Here is a 26,242-nt window from a genome sequence, read left to right as displayed (position 1 = left end):
TACTAATATTATGTTGATAATCTTTATTATTATAATTATTTAACAGCTTAATCATTTAAAAATACTTAGTTAATGAAAAAAAAAATTATTATTTAAAATATTTAATCATTTAAAAAGTATAAAAAAATATTTGTTTTATAATCTTCCAATATTTTTTTCGTTACACTAATTAGTCACGCTCTCGTGTTCCAAGTTTAAATTAGATAAAATGAGATTATTAATAACAATGTTATTTTACACTATAATCCTTTTGATAATAATTCAAAGTAGATAATATAATATAAAATGATGACTTGATTGTAATTGAAATTGGTTTCGAGGCACACTTCGTCGGTTATATACAGAGATTTCCTATTTACCAAATTTCAAAACTATAAATGCAATAGATTTGGTTGAGCATCGATTACACACACACACACATACACACATATTGATTTTTATTAATCTTGATACAATATTACACAAAAAATAAATAAATACATTATAAAAGCGTCAAACATTTATAAATTATTAAGAATCACTGTGTGATAGTTTATTAGTAATGGCAACATAAAGAATTTATTGAATTAAACTAGAAATGAATATCAGCATATAATTTATTAGAAGATTATCTTTTCCTTATCAACAATTTAATCCCAAATCTAAAATTAGCCGACTTTATTGTAAATGTTTTAATTATTATTCATATTATAAGTCGTATAATTTTAATAATTTGAGTATGCTTATATATTACAGTATGGATTCTGTGTTGTCTGGTACCAAGCAGAGGTGGATTTTTTTCAAATTTACCAGGATTCAAAAAGTTTAAAAACTGTGTAAATCCGTCAAGAGAGTGTCCAAACCCAAATATAACATTTCATTTATATACAAGGTAAAATAAAGTCTTGTAACCACAGAGATATGTACTTAAGATATGTTCTAATATGTGAGACATAGATTGAATTAAAATTATTTATCATGTAGAATAAAATGCAATATTTAAATTATTTACCTCGTAAAAATTTAAATAATATCTTTAATATCTTGTAAAATTTATCATCATTGGCTTACTATTTAAACACTATCTATTAACAGTATAAACATAATATATTTATATGTTTTCATTAAAAAAAATGAATTTTATACTTTTGGTTTTCAATAGATTAAAATACTGATAACTAGCACTATAAAGCCTTTAATTTACATGGAATGAAGTTATGAATAATTCTAAAATATTCTGTTAAAATTGAATTTATTGAATTTATACTACTTCAATTTTCATTAGCATAAACTATAATTTTTACTTAAGTTTATATTTTCGTCTTAAAATCTAAAATTAAGTATAAAAATATTTTTATAAATAAGCTGCATAGTATTATAAGAATCTAATTACTTTCAATATACTTATTAGGCAGATAAAAATAAGAAAGAAAAATAACAATATAATACTATTTTTTCAATCGTGCTTTATTTAATTTTTAAATCTAATCGATAAACTCGTGTTATATTTCCATAACCCATAAGAACATTTTAAAAATAAGATTTTAATCGTCGTATTCTATTATTTATTTTAAACAACTACAAAAAAAACTCTAAAATTAAAGTAGTCTGTAAAAAAAATCTACCTCCTACTTTCCAATCTCTATCCTTTTTACTTTTTTACGGAAATAATTCATTTTGATTTACGGCATCAAGTACACGGAACTCATACCACGGAATTTTCGTTATGATAGCTGTTTGGTAAAGCTATTAATTTTCACTATAGTTATAAATAAAAAATTATTTTCTAAAATCTGTGTCTTCTATTTACTTTGTAGTGTAAAGATGAAAAAAATTTTAAAAATTAAAACTGCCTTTGAAGTATAAAATAATCTGCCATTTATAATTATATTTTACAACATATTTAATATTTATATTAAAATGCATTAAAAATTTAGTGAATAGGTAATAAAGTAATTACTACCAAAAACAAATATTATTTCAGTGAGTAAAAAGTATTAGGTACTTGATTACTTAATATTTTATGTGCATTATACATTTATACCTACTAACTTGTTTTTCACTATATTTCAAATGAATAAAATAGTTGAAAATAAATTCATTGATTTTATAAAACAAAACTCAAGCCTATAACTATTGTTACATGTGCTATATATATTATGTACAATATGGATATACATAAACCTATTTACATAATATATGTTATTAAAGCTCGTAACAAATACAAATATATATATATACTGCTAATACCTATAGGCATAGATTAAAGTATTAAACATAAGTATTATCATTATTATTATTGTATTATAATATACAAAAAAAGTATATACCTAATAACTTTTGATTATTCATTTATTATTATTTTTTCTGTAACACCTTTATACGACTGGGAAATTATGATTTACATTTGTCCAATTGATAAAACATATTTTACTATTTTGTATACTTATTAATATTATCTATATATAATACAGTATTCATTTATCAATACATGTATTTATAAATTATATACCACCATCGCACAATAATATACAGTTAAAGAACAGTATTACAGTACGCAATGAAACACGGCGAATAATGATACACAATAAGTATGTATGACTTAAGAGATAGGTATTTTATTAACAAAGAAAAATGTCACAAAAATTGGTTTTCTTTTTCGTGACTTTAATATCTTTATTGACCTATACAACTTTTTGCCATAAAAGCACTCAATTATGTAGAATACTCTAGACGAGTAAAATAATAAATCAGTTTATGGATTGCTAGCAACACTCACTGAACTCATATACCTCGTCGAGATTATACATGAGGCAGACTTCCTACCGACTTCCGATATAACGACATCGACTTTTTTCATTCCACAAATGTAGTTTTAAAAAATATATTGTCCAAAATCATTTAAATTTTAAGTATGAATTTGTAAACTTTTACCTACACAGCTCGTTAATCACAGAATATCATTCAACAACAATTTAATTCTAAATCACGATTATCTTATTATAAATGTAGTTAATATAGTAACATAATAAATTTATCCCAAATAACCAAGAAAATTGCATAGGTATTATAATTTATATTCTCGTGGGTAAACTATTTATTTTGTCACATCATATTACCAAAGTTTAAAATTTTAATTATATTACTTAAAATATTTTGATTTTAAAAATTACAATTTTATATTATTCCACAATAGGTTATCGGTTATCACAACTTAATTTATAAGAAATACATTTTTCATTATGTGAAAAAAATGTATTCAAAAATATTAATGATCTCACATATTAAAAATAAAACTTTAAACTGCTTATTAGAGATAACTGTGACGATTGAATATATATATTACTATAACGTTTATAACGCATGAGTTTATCTAACCGGGCTAAATAAAACAAAAAGATATAATTTAAGTTTTCATGAACTAAAAACGAACAACTCAAAAAATCCACAGTTGTTTAAAAAACTAAATACATTATTATTACTTCCCTGTGTTGATACCAGATACGTGTTGGTGAAATTCACCAAACAAAAGACGCCCAAAAAACCATAATTTGAATCGAATTAATAATGTACTACACGTATGAACCTCCCTCTAGCAGTCTCTACCTATATCACCTAAAGCAACATAAGGTCATTTCCATATAAATTTTACTACCCGCTTGTCTATTCCTGTCTAAACTAACCCGGTTTATGCCTATACTCACAGGTTAGAACGTTCTTGTTATAATACGTATACACAAGCCACACATATCGGTGTGTTGTTGTACGCACTCTGAATAATGTGCCAAAGAATGAGAACGCAATACAGAGTTGAAAGAGGAATAAACACAAAGTGGCAAATAAATCCAGGGGCACACCGCTTACCCCTTTTTTTGTTTCTTCTCGATCCTGTTCTCCTCGCACGTCCATGATTTGTCAAAGATAAACGTAACCACGGGTTTCTCGTCGTGTTAGGGAAATGAAACGCTCTCAATGATCCTTTTCTTCGTTTTATTCTCTCCCTTTTTTTCGCATTTTTTTTTTTTTTTATATATACTCGAAGAGGGTTTTTTTACTCCATAAAACAACTTTCCTTTCAAAAAAAAAAAGAAACTTACGTAGATTTTATTCCGGGTCAAGTACAGGAAGCAGACACTGGAGCTTACAAACGATGACGGGTCTCCTTCAACAATAATTTCAATGTATACGACACAACTTTTACTCAAAATCTTTAACGTAATTTTGCCAAAATGTTGTAAAGAGCATAATCATCTAAATAAAAAACTATTCTATTCTGAATCATATCTAATAATATTTTTTTACTCATTTATTTACCAAAACACTTATATAATAATATCAAAATATAAGTGTAATTTATTTTTAGAGGACGTATTGATTTTATGATGGATATGTGTGTGTGTGTGTGTGTGCGTGTGTGCGTGATAAACAGTTGAAAAAATGGTCAATTTTCCACTTTGAGGATATTTTCTGATGGCGATGTATAATATTACAAAATTATACAAATAGTTACTCCATAGTTTTTATTGATTTTTAAAATAAAAAATGTACATTAATCATACTTCTCTTTCTGCGACTATTAAGTATTAATATCAAAAAAACAATTGTAGTAGCAATTATTTTATATTTTGAATAAAATATAATAGACAAGAGCTCATATTATAAGATACCTAACTTAAAAAATAAATATACTGATTCCTTTTAGATTCTGAGTGGAGGAAACGAATAACCATAAATACTTGAAATTGTACATTTTTGAATTATTAAAATTTGTATTGATAAGTACGAGTTTTTCATTAAAATCTGTATTATGTTACTAGGTATACTGTTTATGACGTTTATTTTGATTTAATATGTATGTAATAAAAGTTTGAAAGATTGTCTAATTTAAATTTCAAGCATACACTATTATTGAAATAAATCTAATTTGTTTTTTATTATTCAAATTAATATATATGAACATTAAATAAATATTACAGTGTCAACAACATTTACTTTACAACAATTTTATTAATAATAAAGAAAAAATATAAATACATACTTAAACTATAAATTCTTAAATAAAAATGTAAGCTTACCCACGCTGTTAAAATTTAATGTACTTAAGTCGTTAGAACTCATTGAGTAAAAGGCCATAAAATCATAACTCTTGGTTTAAATAAAGATATTTACCAATATATTATTATATTAAATAAAAATTAACTGAAATTAAAATGTAAAACAATGTTATTATAATTTTAAAAGATTCTCTAGGTTTGTATATCAAATGTTGTTTGTTAAAATACAATTAATTTTTATTACAATAATTATTTTTAGTTTATCAATTACACAGTTAGACGTAAAATACGATAGGTAATAGGTAGGTAGGTATTTTAGGTATTTACTAATAAAAAAAAAACATCGCTAATGCATAGGTGTGGTTAAAACTAATTGAATGACATAGTTTACCTAATGCAATTATAGAAGGAAAGAAGAAGAGCACCTATGCTTTCCTATCCTTTCAAATACCATTGTGCAAAACAATAAAAACCTGAGGTAGAAACAGTGACATAAGATTAACAACTTAAGATCGATGCTGCTAAGAAATAACATATAGCTATGCTTTGTTTTGAAAGGTATAGTGATTTTAGAGCAAGATCGAGCATAATTCAACGGATAAATCACTTATAGCTGTTTAAAAATAAACATTTCTAGCTATGGGAAAATGCAGAAAATACATTTTTATTTTATTAAAATCTTAAAAGAATAATTCTAGAAACTTATCAAATTATTATGCATATGAAGACTTCTTGGTCATAAATTTGTAAAATAAAATATTAAAAATATATTCTCTACCCTGTATCATTACACAAAATAATTCACTAAATATACTTGCCTTCGCTTTTCTTTGAGTAACTAATTTATTCAAATTATGTTTTCAATACTTAAAAAGTATAATTGGTATTTTTAATTACCAACATTTTTTTATGCAATTTAAAATTCTTGTGTGGTGATAAAAACTTTTTGTGTTCAAATTAGAACCACATTTTGTATTAAGAATTGAAAAGGAGTAATTGTTATTGGACATCTTAATTGATATACATTGCAATTCTAACGAGTAGATTCTGAGTTATTAAACTTCTAGTACAATGGATATTAGTCTAATTATAGTTATAATTGTTCATTCTGTCTTGGAGTATGCTACTACAGTCTGAGATTCTATCTCTAATACTGATAAGCAAGTGTTATCTCGAGCATTTCCAGTGGAAATTTCTGGAGTTTTGTGCTTTTTTATGAATGCCTATCACACGATAATTTATTACAACAGAGTATAGGTATAAATGTATAAGTACTAGAGTGAATAGTAAATGTTACACATATTTTATACTTCATAATATAAAACTTAAATCAAGAAAATTATTTTTAGTACAAAAAGGTTAATACTCACTTACGATCTACTAGTAGCCTACTAGTAAAAAATAGCACATATTTTTCATTTGGAAAAGAGATTGTATCACAATAAGCTACCGCAGCTTAATATATCTATAACTATTTGAAAATATAGTCTATAAGTATTAAGTATACTGAAATAATAAATATTAAAATTTGAATAAATAAGTTATCAACAGATAAAAAGGATCATTATCGGAAAGGGGTCAGAATATTTGGGCCACCAACACAAATAGACCCATACCAAAAAATAAAACGAAATTTCAAAAACTTTTTAACTATTCATCAGTTAATATTAATATTCTATTAAAGGAAACACATAATTTTACGTAACATAAAATAAATACATTTCTTGTGCAACCAACAACTCCTTGAGTTAACTGATTGAATACAAATTTATCATATTGACATTTAAATTTTAAACACTTAAAATATTTTTGTAAAAATCTAAAATTAATATCAAAGTTAAATATAGCATACAAGCAAATATTATACTGCTCGTGCATGTACTCGTATAATATTTTTACAGTTAACATATTCAACCATTCGTTAGACACTCTTTGCGTTTTAACAATTTTCCCTTGTTGTTCAGTTACACAAGTACTCCACTCAAAATCTATCTCACTTGTAAGTGCCCTGTGGCAATTTCACATAATACAAACATATAATACCTATGGATGGTAAAACCGCAAAATGACCCACACGAACATTAAAACAGTCCACTAATATAAATATAAAATATGTTCTCTGCAGTGTTAAATTTTATTAATTGTACCTTTTTTTCATAGTATACAATCACAATTTGATATACTACATCACATTTAATAATGTATAAGTACATAATAATATTAAACATATAAAATAATTTATTTTTATAACAGATATACGAGTATATAGTACCTATAGATACTATATACTATATATATAGGTATACGAGTTACACAAGTGAATTAAGTGAATTACCTAGTCAATATCTTGAGAAGATTACTAATTTGTATTTTACTAATGGTATTATGGTAATAATATGTTTATACATGATAACTATCTATATTTACATATATATGACCTATTTACTTAAATAATAAAACCTAATTAATAATATATTAGGTAAAATATACCTAAAAATATCACAATTGGGTTACCTGCATTTTAATTTATATTTTATCAATTAAAACCACGATTATATATAATTACAGTTTTCTATCAAAATATGAATAGATTTCTTGTCAAAATCCTCTAGTATTAGCAATCTTAAATGCCTATTATCCTCATCATGAGATTTTTCTTATCAACCATGATGGTTGAATGTCATGCATTAACAACTAACAACTAACTAAAAAAACTAGTGGTAGGCTCTTATCGTCTTACTGACATTATACAATACACAAAACACAAAGATTATACTATTTTATAATTTTGAAAGGGGGGCCCAATCGACTGGCCCAGTCAACAGGCTACTCAACATTAATAATTATTTATTAGTACACTTCGTAGCAATTTTAAACGAAACGATTAATGTACATATGCGATTTTTGCATTGTTTTTGTTTATGCATTTTACCCAAACTTGGTGTGCTCATTTTTCTAAATTCGCAATTGACGTTACTTTTACAATATCAATAAAATAAAATATTATTTGTTTCAAAATTACAATTGTTATAGCTATAATTCATATATTATTTATAATCAATTAAAACATATCATAAAGCATCCAATAATAAAATACCTATATCTGAAATATATATTATGATAAACCAACCTTTTATATTTTTTATCCTTGGTGGTTTGGTATATCAGTGTAGTTTAAAATTTCACCAGCTTAAACGAAATAATAATAGTTCTAAATCATATTAAACAGTTTTTTTTTTAATTATCTTTTAAAAACATTATGTTATTATTTGAAAAATTCATAAAGTTTGATCAAACAAGAAAAAAAATAGTTGTTAATAATATGAAAAATATAACAACAAATGGCGAAATTATAGATGATAGTTTTGTCCATGGAAATCATAGAATAAATAGAATATTTTCTTTTATCCCTCTCAAACCCTCTTTTTAATCTCCTATGTAACCTATCAATTTAAGTTTTGATATTATTTATAATAATGATTACAATGGCTTTAGTTATTAAATTAATTGTACAAGTTTATTCTATAATGAAATTTAAATCGCAATTAAATGATGTAATTGTGTACCTGACATTAACCATTTTATGTGTTTTTCCAGCACTCTAAATTTATTATAATTCATTATAACATTTAAATTTATAGACAATAGTTTCCTTAAAAATAGTAAACAACTATTACAGTTGACATGGCATCAACTTAAATATATATATATAATATGTAATTATTATAAGGTTTTAGATATTTAAACTTTTTGAATTTCAGAAAATAATTTAAAAATTGACAAAAATATGGCAAGAATTTGATTAATTTCTAGGTAAAATGTAACAAAATCAACTGAAAAATATCCTAAAATCACCACTGAACTGTTAATAAATTATCACTTTAAATTTATTCAACAACTGTAATCTTTTTATACCCAGACATCCACACTTAGTCACATCCGAAATACATCATAGAATGATTAGGATACGAAAATAGTAAAATTATTATGTCATAATCTCCAAATATTAATTTAAAGAAATTAGACGCTTACTGTGCTCACACGTCTTGTCACGTTTCGTGTACTTTGTATTCTTCTCTGTTCTTAAATTTACTTATTTTGTATTACGTGTGTGGAGTGTTAATATTAACTTTTGTCAATAAGTAAATAAAACTATTTTTTACTAAAAATAATTTATATTCTTATATATTACTAAAAATATTTTAAATAATACACGACGTGCTTATTTGAACTAATATACTTAGATTAATACTATATTAAGTAAACAAAAAAGAGAAATTAATGCAAAATTCAATACTAAAAATATAGGTTTCTCCTTTTTCATTACAAATTTATAATATTAAAATGCTGTAGTCTGATAGTTAATGTATCAAATATTTATAATTCGAACTAAAATTTATTAACAATAATTTTAATAAAAGAATATATTTATACCTGTAAATGACTCAAAACGTTTTGAAATTTAAAAAATGTAAACTCTCAAAAAATTATGTATCATTGAATCATTCTTTTAATTTGTCTCAAAAAAAAATTTAATATTAATACAATATTTAATAAAAGCATCAAGTAAGGCGTACAGTTTATAATTAAATAAATACACTTTTATAATTTTTACAAATTATAATATTTATAAGATTATAAATGCCTAATTATTATAACTGGTAATCCATTAATTAATAGCAACGGGTACCATTTTATTTTTCACTTTTTAAACTTTCTAAATATATCTATTATTTTAATATCTTTTAAGTATTTTCCAACAGTTTTAATTATTTATATTTTGGGCTTAAAAAAATTCGGATCATAAGACGTACCAATTCTCTGATACGTGTACGTCGCCTCTTAAAATACTGTTTTTCATTGTTTTCCCATATTCCTAACAAAAAAATAATAAATTTTGTCTAGTTATTTTTGTATGAATCGAAAGAAAGGTAAATTGTCTCTTATATAGGTAGCATCTATAATAAAATATAGAGAGTACAAATTTTGAAAATGGATAGATTAAATAAATACGACCAGTGGAGAAATAAACGTAGGTACTATCCCGTGTATGGTTAACCAAATCGGTTTTGTAACCGTAATAATTCATTATTGCACCATGCACATTATTATATATTGTATAAAGGTACCTTCCATAATATAACTAACTCTGTTTTGGGTTTTTCGTACTTAAGGATATCGATATGGGTCCTCCGTCGGGTTGCTCGGTTAGTGCACGTGGCAATATTAAACTGCTTATAAATTTCGAATAGAGATAATATGGATTACCAGCTATCTACAATGCTGTTATAAAATCTGAAACCTATGTGTGAAATATGGGAAACGAACTGAAACTTTTTTCCAAACTTATGAAACATGCGTACATCATAAATAGTATATTGGTGTTGTATACAAAATCGCGAGTCACTGACGCACCAAGATTCCATGTTGGAGGTGTACCACGGACTAGGATAGACTCGTATGAAATACGTATCTAATTTGTCGTGATGTCGATGCCACAGACCGCTATCCAAAGAAACAACGTTTCAATGATGATTTACATTCGATAACACCACCGCGGGCTTATAACTTTAAGGGTAATAAGTACTGAAACGTTATTTATAGGTGTATATAGTTATTACATTACATAGTATAATGTTATTATAGTGAAACTCGTTGGCGTATGCACTATACGCATCTCAAACGTATTATATAGGTAGGTACCTTGAGAATTTGAAGCGTTCCTAGGGTAAATCACGATCCGTTGAACATTGCTTTATACTCACACTTCAGATGGTAACGATGGGGGGGGGACGTGGTAACTAACGAGCGAGACTTGTCAACCGAGACGTATTGTAGTACTGTCATAGTGCCCTGTACGCATATTGTGTGAAACAAGCTATATATACATTTTATACATATTGTACATTGTACACATTATGGAACTAAAAAAAACTCAGACGGTGATGAGTATTTCCGTGCTTAGGTATAGTTAGGTTGTAAGTACGTTAGGAATAATTTTAGTCTAGCACATCGACCATAACATTGTATGCGTGTTGCGCTGCAGGGTAACGCTAAAGTGAATAAGAAGCTAATGGAAAAAAATCCGACGACATATAATTATGTCTGCCGTAGTATGATGTATCAGTCAGAATTTAAGTACACGTCTGGTATGAATATGTATTATTCGTTTGGTCATCACTCTATATAGATTAACAGGTCCAGAAAAAAATACATATACGCAATTACTATTTATATTGTTATAATATTATAATACTATACTTGCCGACTTTGTATATTCGTAGATATCGAGGGCGCCCATATGGGAAAGGCGCAAAGAAGAGACATGTCCAATCCTAAAAAACGTTTAAAACGTTGGAAAATCGTTTACTGCTGTGATCAGAGTCTATTTATTTGTTTAGATAGAATTTAAAAATATTATATGAAAATCTATTATTTTTTTTATGAAAAATCGGTTTATTTACTGCTGTGGAAAATCAGGTTATCAGCTATAAATAACAACACGCTTTTTCGTTTTTATTCTATGGACAATTATAAATTCTCAAAATATTATGTATTGCCACTCCTGTTTATAAACGGATTGATAAATTAAAATTTTGTTTCCCCTTGAGAATTTTCCTATGGGCGCTCTTGATATATGTACACAGATAATAAAATATAATCGTGTACGATCATTTTACAGCTGTGACACTTTTTAGACACTATACACGCGACGCAAACACAACATTATAAACTCCAATAGTCCGACCACATACCATACATATATACCTAGTTATGACCAGAGGAGAAACTTTATGTAAAAAGACAGGAGCCGTGTGGGCCCGCAAAAGCCCCGTGGATAATTAAAATACCCACGGACCATATTTTTATACTATAATATGTGTGTGTTTGTGTGTGCGTCGTGCGTTTATTGTGCGTTTTTATACGCCCCGTGGACCGTTGACGATTTTAATTAGACAACAAGCGGCGACGACGGCGGCGAAAAAGACAGAATAATTATTGTATTCATAATAATCGCGTACGCATATGTTTATGTGTGTGTGTATGTGTATGTGCGTTTTTTTGCCTTAAGGGTCCCGTAGCAAAATAGTAAAACAAAACGAAAAAATAATTAATACACCAGTCTTTTATTTAGACGTGTGTTTTTTTTTCTCTTGCTTTCGTTGTATGCATATAACATATTATAATATATACGTATTTATAATATACAAATAGGATCACGGACGACTATGTGCTAAACTACTCGAGTACGGAAAGCTTGAAGCAAGCTCCTTTTATAACGAACGCATCCATCAAGCTGCTCATACACGGTTACACGGGTCACAAGAACTATTCGCCAAACACCGAACTCAGACCAGGTAACTGTTACAATTAAACTGGTTTAACGTAACTATTTATTTTTACACGGGCGGATGACAGCACGTATATGTTAATATTGTAAAAATCTCAAATTAAACACCTTCAGATTGGATCACTGTACTAATTAAACAAAAAGGACTATAAAAATTTCAAATATATAAGTTTTCTTTCATTGTGACACTGTTATATAGTAATAAATTATGTTCGCAAACAAAATCGGAAAACTTTTACTATCTCAAATGGTATACGCATTTCATTATAATAGACAAGGATATTCCTAATTCCCGCACATAGTTCCTATTATACAGTAACGTTATAATGTATTTATACCTGAATATTTTACCATGCATATTTGCTTTAGTTATTAAAATTATTAATTAAAAGTGGATTGATTTTTATAAGTACTGAGGATTTTTTCCAAGGGATAGATATATGATGAGGACTCTTATTTTAGATCAATACTAAACTAACTAATACCCCAATGTTTGAATAGTGCTTCAACGTATTTTTGAATACATCAACATACAATAAACTTATAAATTTAAAACTGAAATATTTAAATGTAAATAAAAATAATTATTTTATATCAGTTAATAATATATAATATTATGTTTTTGAAGTAAACAAAAAAAATATATATATACAACCCAATTGGCAGTTATGTAGAAATTAAAAAACAAATTACGATAAAATTTGAAAAAACTTGGTTTAAAAACTAATAAATAATACATAATAATAAATATTAATACATATTTGTAAACTATAATACTATATGAAACTATAAAGAAATAATTATTTTAATTTCTAAAGGTATGTTATGCAAACATTTTTTTCTAACCTTTATAGGTAAAAACTTTTGTTGATTGGTTTATAGATGTAACTCAACTGTACTTTCAGATTACCGGTATTTACTTACTTTATACTTACTCGATATACCTACCTGAACTAGATTAAAAGCGATATTTTCCCAAAAATATCGACCTGTTTATAAAATTAAGTTTTTGTAACTTTGTAGGTAAATACGTTTTATAGTACCGACAACTAAAATGTCCGTTTACATATTAATAACATTTTAATTGCTGTTCTAGTTCAATTTACACAAATTCATTTAACTTTACATAATAACAAATTTTATCAACTCGCTCAACTTTGTATTTTAAGCTAGTGTTTAAGTTTTAGTATACCATGTATTTACCAAGAATTTACTAAGTCACTTGACACGACGTTTTAAAGTCATACGCACATTATCATCATAATTATGATACATTATTATTGTACCTCATCACAGCGCATATAGGTAGTGTTTTAGTACGCTGTCAACAAAAGCAAATTAAACGAGTAACGGGATTTCAGTGAAAACCTTACCACATTAGACAAAATGTGTCCCTGATTAAAAATATATTGCACGTAAACTAACGCATAATTATTATAACCAGTACGCGTATAATGTGTGTATATATACTTTAGTATAAACTTTATAATGCTTAAAACATAAATGTCATAATTCAGTTTTTACCACTCTAATTATTAAAACCCATGTAGGTTATAATATTGTGAACCACAACTCTATAATAGTGTAGATAAATTAAGACGATAACACTATAAGTTTATTACGCCAAACTAATCATCGTTGTAACTTAGATACACTATACATCTTCTTTAGTGCAACTAAGTAACAGACTAGAGTAAGTATTGGATAGCATAAAAAAATAATCTGTACCATTTTTACAAAACAATGACTATTTTCATAAAATAACATAGTTTATCTTAAATGATTTTCATTCAATATTGAACACGTTAAATAACCACTTATCGTCAAATTATTTTTTTTTAATATAAAATTTTTTTATCACAGAAACTTAAAAGATTCCACTATTATTTAAATTGAATTTCCGACATTTTTTTTATAAATGTTGATGAACAATTACAAACTAGGCCAAAAAGCTTAAAAAAATCAACAAAACATTCCAAGTTATTTTTTCTTACAATAGTTTAAAAATATCTAAAATACAGAGATAAATTGTTTACAGGCGTTTAAAGTTTAAACTTTAATAAAGATACCTAGTCAAAATACTAAAATTTACAAATTCTATTTTAGTTAAAAACTAATAAAATTTTTAATATTTATTTCTTCCTTATAAAATTTACCTGCAAAAATCTAATAATCTAAAAACACAATTGCACAACCTTTCTATAAACATTTCGGGTTCAAATTTGACAAAAAATAACATTTTTTTTTTTTTTATTGATTTATTCAGAAATTATATTTATAGGGACTTAAAACCGTTAGTCTATATTACTTTTTATTTTACTATATATTATATCGTGAAAATTTTCAAAATATTTTGATTAATTTTAGCTGTCACATAATGCATAAAATTCAACATACAATATTACTTATTGTAAAATACTAAATATACTATTAAAATTAGTAACTATTAATTACCATATTATAGTATAGCAAACCGTTTCCACTTAAAATCGTTTTTCATACGCAAAGATTTATCGTTAAATTAAATTAAACACGCCAGTACAATGAATCACTCAATGATTAGGTACACTCAAGACCTACAACTGTATAGCAGTCGGTTACCGACTTGTCCACTTTTTAATTATTATTTTACACGACTAGGTACACAAACCTTTTAATCCTGATGTTTTCTACAATGTAGTTGCTTCAAAGTCTGATAATTTGCATAATATTACAAATCACGTAAAACTATACACTTTATAGTGTGTGATATATGTGTGGATATTTTCATATACTCAACATTCATATAATATCATTTCATATAATGACACCTACTTAATGACAGTAACCTTGATTAAAAACTAATGATTTTCTCACAGGTTTTTATTTTTAACGTGATTCTGTTATTATTGAATATAATAGTTATAAAAATATAATAAATAATTATTAATATTAATTCAATTTTTTTATATTAACGTTATATTACGCAGTATTATGATGTTTTCTTTTGATAATCTTTTTCTTTTCGTTCAAACATAAACATGAATTATTAAGTATGTATACATACTATTAGTTTATTTGTGCAATTTTCATAAATATTTAAAAAGACACATAGATATAACAAATAGGATGTATTAAAGGCTTTCATTATAAATATTATGTTGGTTGAAGTTATATCACCTGATTACACTTACAAACAACACCTTTGGGAATAAGACCGTTTTTTATCTATCTAGATGCGTACTTGACATAATTTAGATTTAGTTTTACTAAAATTAATTATTATTTATTATTACTATTATTATAATTCTGTATTTTATCATATCAGAAAAGTTAAAAACACAAAATAACTTGCTTTTAATTAAACCAAAATTCTAGTTCGCATACAAACACATTTAGGTATACCCTCGTGCTCCCATAATAATAATATCACGCACTCACTAATGAAATGTTAAATGTCTATTCTGGATGAACCATTATATTTTATAAATAATTACACGTAGTATGTATAGCTCTCAAGTTTCATTAAATTTAACTCTTAAATCATACACTATATCATCTATCAGAAATTAAATATTTTTATTACGATCTTTTCATGCAATAATAACGATTTAGTATGATTAAACCAACAATTACAAAAACAAATAGTAAAATATCATGACTACACATCGTCCCACAACTCACGAGATACTGAATCTATACCCGATCAAAAAATGTCCTAGTTTTCACATCCTGGTCCCACATTTGCCACAAACATGACCCATACTCAGTATACCAATCACTAATCGATCTAGATATCGACAATGATCAGCGACACAGTGACATGTTTATCATACCATCAAGAGTACCTGTATGAGCGAATTAGAACCCCAGAACGTTAGCTGATGGTCAGTTTGTTGTATCAGCAAAAAATGTATTAAACTACTTTACAAAAATACCTTTTATCGTCTCAAATATAACATTATTATTAATTTATCATATTATTTTAATATTGAACATGTAAGATACCTTAGATATCTATGTCCTACATAATATATGGTAATAATCCCACTCAGTTATGATACAAATAGATAATAATTTGTTAACTACTCGTCATACTTTAAATGCAAAATCGCCCCTAGTAGGTAGGTATATCAAGAGCAAGGTGCTAAAATTACCTAAAATTATTTGTCAACGAACAGTAACGTTTCTATATTATAAGAAATGATAAGTGTTGGTATCCTAGGAGGAATGCAATATGAGAGAAAACAAAAATGATGAAAATAGACTATTCTCCATAGCTATCTACAGGAAGAGTCAAATAGTGTGCTCAGAATTAGGTGTGTTCAACTAAACTTTATCATGGATGATTAAGAAAGAACCTAAATTAGTGGATTATAAGTGGTTTCGGGGTTTACAGCCCTCTAGTAGGAAATTCATTCCCCCTCTCAATAGAAAAAAAAAGTAAATTCATTTAAATTATAAAAATCACTTTCTCTCACCTCACCAAACCATATATGAAAATTAAATCTTAGATGCTAAAGGTTGGCAGTAAATAGTTAAAAAGTTAAAGTTAAGGTCAGATTTACTTCTAAAGAAACTTTCTAACTCAACTACTCTACTCAATCAAATGAATTGAATTGGATGCATAAAATATTCTATCATAATGCATTATAAAAACAAAAAATAACGACAGTCCGTCCAACGAAAAAACACGCTGCTGATTATGCAAACCCCTCTCCCCCGTTACTACACTGGTTCCCCAATGGCAAAGTATCTTGTTTAAATAGCAGAAAACCGATTTTCCGTCAGACTACAGTGTATTCTCTGACTGGACAGATTATAGTTATTTTTGTAATTTTCTTTACTGCAAAAATTTCAAAATTGCGAAAATATATAACTGTTATATGAGGAACTTTGTAATTTGTATTAAATTTACAAATATTATTACTATAAAAAATAGCACATTTTATACATTTTCAAATGTAGCAAAAGGACTTACAAATTTTCGTGATTATGGCGAATTTTATTAAAATTTGAACTTTGAATGCTTTTAAGAAAATTATGCCTATATATTTTTAAACTTTTATACAGATATATATGTATATAGAATCTTACGTTAAATTTTCAACAATTTTGACCCAGCAAAATTTTTTTTCAATATATATTTATAGAAATAAAACTAGAAAAGTTTCATATATATAAATAGATAAAAACAGTAAAAATATTTTCACTTTTATACTTGGAAAAAATTTCAAATGTCTACGATTATTATTTTTTTTTTTTTTGATACACAAAAAAATTATTATCGATTTTGTCAAAAACGGAATGTGCTTAAAAATTCAGGATTTCCTCTAATTTTTGTTTGAGTTTTCAAATCGGTTTGTAAAATACTGAAAATACTTAACTTTGACCTTTTTAAAGTACAAACTAAATTCAATAAAATATTATTATTAATAAGAACAAACAAATAATTCATAAAAAATTTTTATCAAATATAAAATATCATTACTAATATATTACTATAATAATATAAAAATTTGGTTTCATATAAGTTATAGAAAACCATCAACATTTGATTCCATAAACCTCAATAATATTCTTCTAGCAACCGCCAAGCAAAAGGGAAGTTTCGTTGACATAGCACATTTATTTTTCCTAATACACTATAAACATTCAATATGGTGGTTATAGGCTCCAATTTGTGTTTATAAATGTGACCCTTATTGTTGCCCAACGGATTATAAATCATATACTAGGTAATTAATTACGGTAAATCGCTTACGATACCTAACAAATAACTAAAATCTAACTTTAATTCTAACTTAGTTCTTATTTTCACCAACAAACATTTACCTTACTAAGATAAAAATATAGAAAATTTTAGAAACTTACTTATTTAATAAATTGATTAATTTTTGTGTTTAAGTAACTTAACTTTAACTTGTTCATGATGGAAAAATACATCAAAAAAAAAAAAAAAATAGTATACAAGAAAAATAAATCATAAACACACTCATACATCAAAAAATCGGCATATTATAGTCAATGACTGTCATCTAGCACTCGAGCGTCTAATGTCAAACATAAACAATTCGTTATATTTTTTCTATAAATATTATAATATTAGTCGTTAATTGTTTCCAAATGTTTAAATTGGGATTTAATTCTGAGTTACCACGAGACTAAATATTTTATGTATTAGTTTACATTAAACATTTGTAATAATATATATCTACAAAGCCGTGCTGTAAAGGAGCCTAGAGGGCATGGTTAGAACTGTTAAAAGGGACGCCAAAAATTTTTTTTTATATTTGGGACGAATATTTTTAATTTTTCCCTGGGCGCTAAGTCTTAACGGCACGGCTCTGTTTATATAGGTGTTTAAAATTGTGGCAACAATAAAGTTAACAATATTATGTATGGGCAAAACATGTTATGCCCCAAAATAATTCAGTGTTTCAAACAGTTAAGTGGGGCTGAAGCTCGTATGAATGTTCTTCAGAGAAAGAGGCGTGACGAAAAATAACAATTACCGCATAAACTAATATCCGTCTGTCGATTGTTGTCCAACAGAGTACCTCAAATACCAAGACCTGAACGTAATATCGGTGGACTATAAGGAGCTAGTGCAACCACCGTGTTATGTGCAAGCGGTGTACAACGTGCCACTGGTGGGAAAATGCACCAATAAGTTTCTACAAAAGCTGTTCAGAGTTCGAGAGGACCTGAAACTGTTCCACTTACATGTGATCGGGTTTAGCTTAGGCGCTCAAGTAGCCGGCCATGTCGGGCGGCTGATGAATAGCTCAATCGAACGGGTAACCGGTATGGGCAATTTATATTCTTATATCATCCACCAAAGTAATGATAATATATTCTAGATTTATTGATTAAATTAATTAGTTGAGGTAGTGATGATTCTATATTACCTCTATAATACTCTTCAGCATCACCCGACTTATTATTTAATAATAAATTGTTTTTCTTAAGATTGTCATTTTAATATTAAACGCACTGTTAACATCACAATGCACTAATATCAATGTGAACATAATAATTAATAAATAATAATATATAACACCCCATTATCCGACCACCAGATTCTATGGGAGTTTTCCGGGTCGAGTCAGTGAATACCTGCCTAATTAGCACACTGTCGATCAATAAATTACTCATTTAGTGTATTAAGCATTATCACTAAGACAATAAAAACACCTATACAATTTAGAGAATATTTCAAAAAATTTCAGGAGAGGGGATTTAATCATTATAAACCCTCAAGATACGACCTTAACTTGCTAATGCCCCTTATGATAGGTAGTAAAAGATAAAGTGACCTTATAAAATAAAACTAGGCACCTTTTCATCTATTACAGGTCTAGATCCAGCGTCCCCAATGTTTAGTGAATTCTGGTTCAACAACGAAGTATTGGATAAATCAGACGCAAAATTCGTAGACGTATTGCACACCAATATAGGCCTCAAGGGCAAAATTTCGCCACTTGGTCATTTGGACTTTTACGCCAATAACGGTTGCAAACAACCTGGCTGTACAGGTAATTATAACACTTTATTTGACATAGGATAGTGAAGTGGTCTTCAACCGGCGGGTCGCGACCCATTTTTGGGTCTCGTAAGCTTTAAAATTGAGTCTCGGTAAGTCTACTTTTTAAAATAAAAATTAAATTTATAAATTTATATGGGGTAAAAAAAATAATTACAAAGCTTACGTGGGTCGCGAGTCTAAAAAGGTTGAAGACCCTTGGGATAGTATACTGACGTACTATACACAGCACGAGTTTTTCATATCATAAAATAGTTCGTGCCCATTGTAAAGGTGTATTTATAAATATTTATTGCTATTGTTTGAGCACTAATCACTAATTTATTTCGGTGAACTGTTCACAGATACGTCGTGCAGCCACGTACGGGCTGTTGAATATTTTGCTGAGTCAATAAACACCAAAAAACCGTTTATGGCAGTCAAGTGTTTAAGCTACGTACTTTACAAATTGGGATGGTGTAAACCGTCCGACACTTCACCATTAATAGTCTTTGGAGAACATGTGGACAAAACGTGAGTGAGCGCCTGTGTAACAGCACATCTCTTTATCAGCTACCTCGTTACACATAATTTTCACTTTATAATACCAAATACCAATGCAAATAACATAATAATTATTAATTAATAATATCTGCAATGATATTTTAACAAATGTTAATTTTGTCTTATAGCGAAAAAGGAGTTTACTATTTTATGACAAACGAAGAACCGCCATTTTCACAAGGAAATGAAACATATTATACAAAATAAAAAACCAGATTAACCGAAATGAAAAACCTTTGACTGAGTTATAAATACGCAAATCGTTTAACCAACAACAATATGTCATCAAGTATTCCAAATCCAAAAATACAAACATTGATATATTTTAATTTTGTAACATTTAAAGTTTAATACTGTCTATAAAATAAATTTCAATTGATATGTCTTAAAACATATAAGTTATAAGATAACATCTAAAAGGTGTATAATTTAATTAGTTTCAAATAAGTTTTATAATTTTACAGTATTATATTATAAAAGCAATAATTAATTGTCCGGTGTTACATTATCAATAAAATGTTAAATATTTAAAAATGTTTGTTTATCTCAACCGATTTTTGTTTTTGAAATTGAACCTCTGTAAAAATTATAAAAATATTAAATTCAATTCAATATAAAAAAAAATTGAATTTTTACCCATGATTCTGATGAGTTGACTTAGTTCCACTCAAGACTATATAAGGTGATTGTGTTTGTTTTTGTTTAGATTGTAACATATTTAATGTACCAAGAGGTGTGTCAGTTGAACTCATTTGTTTCATAAGCTAAAAACAAAATTAATTATTTATAAATTATTTAAATATATGAATTTAAATTAAATTTATTATAATAAATTAATTACGGCTTCTTGTTCAGCTTTTTTTATACGTTTCTCTATTTTATTTTTGCCAGGACCCTTGCCATGGAATTTATGTGACAAATACCTAATACATTTATAATTTGTTATTTATATTTTTATTAATTTTTTTCTAATTTCAAATAATAAAAATTTATACAAACCTAAATGCTTCTTTTTCGCTTAATAAGTGACCATCATCATCAATGTAATCTAGTTTTATATTTGGTTTATAACTATCTTTTTCTCTAAACTCTACTGTAGGACCACTGTATCTATCTCTTCTACTTAATTTATCATCTTCAGCTCTAAATTCATAAACATAATTTATTTAATTTAAAATTAACAAATAACTAATTATTTAATACTAGATTTTATCATACTTGATGATGAAATCAACAAAATAATATTATAATATTAGAACAAACTTACAAAAATGTTTTATCTTCAATAGAATAATTTTTAGCTTGTAAATGAGCAAATCGTGAAGCAGATGGCCGAGCATTTTCTTCTTTTTCAATATACCCTTTACTCATAGCCAATCTTAAAGCACCAGCTACACCTTTACCCAAATCAGGTTCTGGTTCTAGAATCGGCTTGCTATCAATCGTTTTTAGATCTATTAGCTTTTTCTCTGAAATTAATAAACTAAATTTAAAGACACTTCTAATTAAATAAAAATATAACATACCCATTTCTACTTCTCTCCATCCATCATTAGATTCATCAGAGTTAACTGCATGTTCTTGTTTTACATTATTTTTATCGTAATCCTAAAACAAATAAATTATATGTTGTTTTAGTTTTTAATAATTTTAATCTAATATATACTACCATCAATGATTCATCTTCTTCTTCTTCTCTATTCCCAGCTTTACCATAAGTTGGAATATCTCCAAGAGTTCTACAAAATTCAGCAGTAGAATTTAATACAATTGCTCCTAATGCATTATCATTATATTCTGTTTTCTAAAAAAAATAAATGTATAATTCAATATCACTAATATCAAATTATTTGTTGAATTGTACTCAATTTTATTCATAAATTAATAAATTATGGAACTTACATAGCTAATTAACAAAATCATTAACAAAAGTGAACAAATAGTTAAATATTAATGCATAAAAAAAATACTTACAACCAATGTATCAGCCAGGTCACATTTCCTTTCAATTTTTTCTAACTGTTTTAATTTTCTTGCTTTTTTTAGTGCCAATTGCAATCCCATGTCATCATCTTCATTTTCCATCTTCATACTATAGATATCCGTTGGATTATCTATTTAATATTTAAAATCAAAATTTAAGAGATTTTTGAATTTGTTTATTTTTTCATTAGTTACTATTTCAAAGACTTAATAATTATGATTTATAATTTATGGGTTATAAGAACATACTATGTTGTATCAGTTACATTTTTAGGTAACTAAAAATTAAGCAATATTTTTTTGACCTATCTGAGGAAAAGAGACTTAAAAAGCAGTATAACACTAGAAGTGTATATAGAACCAATCAAAATCACATACCATGTAATATATCATCAATATCATCAAGATCATCGTTTTCTTTGGCATTATTATTTGCAAGCCGTAAAGATCTTTCCAATTTATCTGCTTTCAATGGATTCACTCTTAATTTTTTTTTCTATTAAAAAAAATAAGTTAACAACTTGGTATTAAAGTAAATTATTAAATAAAATTACCTTAACTTTTTTAAATTTAACACTCATTTCAGTATCATTATAATAATCAGATGCTAGTTTCAATTGAGTTGTATTTAAAGTTTCTTGATTCATATTTTTTTTTAATTTCTCTTTTATAGTATCTCGTTTTATTTTATATTCATCTACACCTAAAAAAAAAAATCATACACATACATAATTAATAATAAAAAATTATGTTTAATAGTTATATTTAGGAATGGGCTGGTTCTGGTTTTCAGTTATTTGGTTAGGTAATAATCGGTTCTTACACAAATTTTTACCAGTACCGGTTATTTTTTTATACTTGGTTCACACTGTTTACTCATACTGTGATAAATTGATAACCAATAAGCTAACTGAGTACTTATTTAATATTAATTAATTAATTTTAAATGTTTAATGAACTGAATACTGTAGTAAAATAATGTTATACATTTAAATATTAATTATTATTCTGGTTTAATTAAGAGAATTCCACTCGGTATATCTATCTATAAGATTTTAGACGTAATTCTTTAATAAACGTCCTGATTAATATAGTAAAGCGATAAGAATTCTTAAAACAGATTTGAATTTATCATCAAGTCTACTTGAGATTGACTTTACCACATTTTTGATTCCCTCCAATTTCTAAAAACCTTACATTAAAAAGTTGTCAAATTTCATATTTGGATAAGTAAAAACTAAAAAATTATTTAATTCTTTATAAATTATAGTAATATACAGTATACTTATTACTATTCTTAATTTTAAGATTTTTTGTTTTAGAAGAACCAGTATTGAGAACCAAAGGCGGTAATATTTAGAAACCGGACAAGGACAAGAACAAGAACCAATAATTTTCTAAGAATCGACCAATCCCTAGTTATATTAAAAACTGTTTCATTTTTAACTGAACTTAATCAAACATAGCTTAAAATGAACTGAAATTTGTTAATATTCTAACCCAACCTAAATAACTTTTATATTATAGTTGAAAACTGAACTAATAAATTTGAAATGTGTACTTAATTTGATAAAAAAACAATAAAATTATAAAAAAGAATTATTGTTAAAAACTTATGGTCAACAAAATAATTTATTAATATTATTCACATTTTCCAAGATTTTAAATTTGTTTTAATATTTAATTAGTTAGGGTTCAATAACAACTTTGAAATCAGGCTTTATTAAAATAAAATAAAAAAATTAATTATTTAAATTTAAAAGGTTTGGCAGGTTTAACACTAAAAAATAACATCACTTTTTAGTTATTGTTTTTGATAAACTAATAATTTTTATAATAAATTTGATAACATACCAAGTTTAAAACTTTTTTTTTTTAATCCTTCGATTTCTTCATCATATTTTCCAAGGACTATACTTGGTTTGTCAATATCCATGTCTTCTAACTCGTCATAACCACTATAATTTAGACGTTGCTTTCGTCTATCAATATTCTATATAGAAAATATACATAATACTTTTTTATAATAGTTATGTATACAATTTAGTTAAACATTTTATTATTACTTGTTTATATAATTCATTATCAACCATATTAACATTGACCAAGACATCTGCATCTTCTGCTAGTACATCTTTGTCTTGCAATGTTAAAATAACTTCTTTCCCTTCAACAAATTCATCCTAAACAATAAATAAAATTAAGGTGATTAAATAAATATAAAATACAAAAGTTTTATGTTACATACCATTGAGTGTTGAACTTCTAATCCTTTTAAGTGTTTACTAGAATAAAAATTCTTCATTTCACTTTTTGTGCTTTCTTCAATGAGATCGCCAACACCAAATACATTGTCCATTTCTTCCAATTCTTGGGCCTTTTGACAAAACAAAAACATTGCTGAAAAATCAGTCCAAACAACATAATAATAAAATAACTCAAGCATAAATAAAAAAAATCTTATCAGTCACCTTTTTCTTTGCTTTTTCCATTTCTTCCTGAATGTTTTTTGTTTTTTTCACCCAACTAACAGCATCTTCTTCTGAATCACTGTCTGCTAACTTTTTAACATTTAATATTTTGTTTTCAATCATACGTTTTTCTTTTTTTTCAGCTATCCTCGCTTTAATTTTATCACTTTTATTTTTTTCTGTTATGCTTACTAAATAATTAGAAAAATAAATAGTTAATAAAACCATAAATATTTCTTAAATTTAAATTGCTTATTACCTGCCGGTTTATGAACAAATTCCCCTTCATCGCCCGCAATAACTTCTAATCCATCATCTCTACTTTTCGTAGTTTCTTTATTATCCATCTGCAATGGCTTAAGACCTAATTTAGCTCTGATTTTATTTGTCTCATCAATAGACAGACTGTCTGATGATGATGATATAGAAGGAGGAGGTGGTGGTGTAAGACTTGGAGGTGGTGGAGTGCGAACCTCATTTCGAGATATTTTTGGAGGAGGTGGTACAAAAATAACATCATCATCTAAAATTATAAAATAAAACAAAATTATCATACACGCCTAAAAATAAATAGAATTTAAACAATTTTATATTAATCATATAACAAAATGAACAATATTACAAAAACATTTTAATTTTAACTATTTTTAATAACCTATTATCATTAAAACACATTATTCATTAACGCATATTTCCTTATTAAAAAAAAAATACATATGATTTGACTGCCGTCTACCAAGACTATCAATATCTATAATTATTATAAAAATACAATCACAATTATTTTACACATTCAATATTGTATGATACAAATTGGTATCGTGTTGATATAGGTACAAAAATTAAATTAATAATTAAAAAACAATTAAATTTTCAAATTATATCATTATTTAGTTGCTCTAGTGTCAAGTGGATTCATAACCACCTATTGGTTCAATACATTAATTAAATAACTTACCTGAACTGTGATACTTGGCATGTTTGTCTTTTGGCTTTTCTTTTTTCTTATGATGTTTCTTGTGTTTCTTGTGTTTGTTGGAGACATCTACGTCCGACAAATCACTAGATGGATGTCTTCTTTTTCTGTGTTTGGACGATAAGTCACCGTCCGACGAATCACTGGAGTGATGTCGTTTCTTCTTATCCTTTTTTTTGTGTTTAGATGACCCCATTTTTATGAACGAACACTAAACAATATATACCGACTATGATATAATTCACAGAACGTAATAGAACGTTAAAAGTTTAAAACATTAATAATACGTCAGTATGATCGTTTCATATTTTTTTATATTTTATCGTTTACGATAGTTTATAATAGTGAGTAATATTATAT

At 26.5% G+C, this 26,242-nt stretch overlaps 2 protein-coding genes across 2 annotated transcripts in view; one reads left to right on the top strand and one right to left on the bottom strand.

The window, feature by feature from the left end:
• The window catches only part of LOC114129714 (pancreatic lipase-related protein 2-like), a 32,107-nt gene extending 11,164 nt beyond the window's left edge, over nucleotides 1–20,943 (top strand). Inside the window, exons 3-8 of the mRNA XM_050197101.1 lie at nucleotides 736–871; nucleotides 12,249–12,391; nucleotides 18,919–19,170; nucleotides 19,722–19,901; nucleotides 20,254–20,422; nucleotides 20,581–20,943. Coding sequence (XP_050053058.1) covers nucleotides 736–871; nucleotides 12,249–12,391; nucleotides 18,919–19,170; nucleotides 19,722–19,901; nucleotides 20,254–20,422; nucleotides 20,581–20,659 — 959 coding nt within the window. The 3' untranslated portion in view covers nucleotides 20,660–20,943. The remainder of the gene's footprint in view (nucleotides 1–735; nucleotides 872–12,248; nucleotides 12,392–18,918; nucleotides 19,171–19,721; nucleotides 19,902–20,253; nucleotides 20,423–20,580) is intronic.
• LOC114129685 (U4/U6.U5 tri-snRNP-associated protein 1) lies at nucleotides 20,752–26,241 on the bottom strand. Its single transcript, XM_027994488.2, has 16 exons — nucleotides 25,865–26,241; nucleotides 25,166–25,429; nucleotides 24,907–25,097; nucleotides 24,684–24,812; nucleotides 24,502–24,618; nucleotides 24,290–24,428; nucleotides 22,990–23,138; nucleotides 22,814–22,931; nucleotides 22,427–22,566; nucleotides 22,122–22,256; nucleotides 21,979–22,060; nucleotides 21,720–21,921; nucleotides 21,452–21,595; nucleotides 21,294–21,375; nucleotides 21,089–21,216; nucleotides 20,752–21,029 (listed from the first exon to the last, which is right to left on the bottom strand). Exons 1-16 carry the CDS (start codon nucleotides 26,076–26,078, stop codon nucleotides 20,999–21,001), a joined length of 2,265 nt encoding a protein of 754 aa, XP_027850289.1. The 5' UTR covers nucleotides 26,079–26,241; the 3' UTR covers nucleotides 20,752–20,998.
• Between the last annotated feature and the right edge of the window lies 1 nt (nucleotide 26,242).

Source organism: Aphis gossypii, chromosome 1 (assembly GCF_020184175.1).
Source record: "Aphis gossypii isolate Hap1 chromosome 1, ASM2018417v2, whole genome shotgun sequence".
NCBI lineage: Eukaryota > Metazoa > Arthropoda > Insecta > Hemiptera > Aphididae > Aphis > Aphis gossypii.
The sequence above is the reverse complement of the archived record's forward strand: the minus strand, read 5'-3'. Positions and strand labels throughout refer to the sequence as shown.

Bases quoted from the DNA above. Each gene is read 5' to 3' on its own strand.
- LOC114129685 (XM_027994488.2), bottom strand. From the start codon at position 26,078: ATGGGGTCATCTAAACACAAAAAAAAGGATAAGAAGAAACGACATCAC. The intron at 24,429-24,501 runs GTAATAATAAAA...TTTTCTATATAG, and splicing joins ATAATGAATTATATAAACAA to AATATTGATAGACGAAAGCA. The intron at 21,922-21,978 runs GTATGTTATATT...TATTAATTTCAG, and splicing joins ATGGAGAGAAGTAGAAATGG to AGAAAAAGCTAATAGATCTA.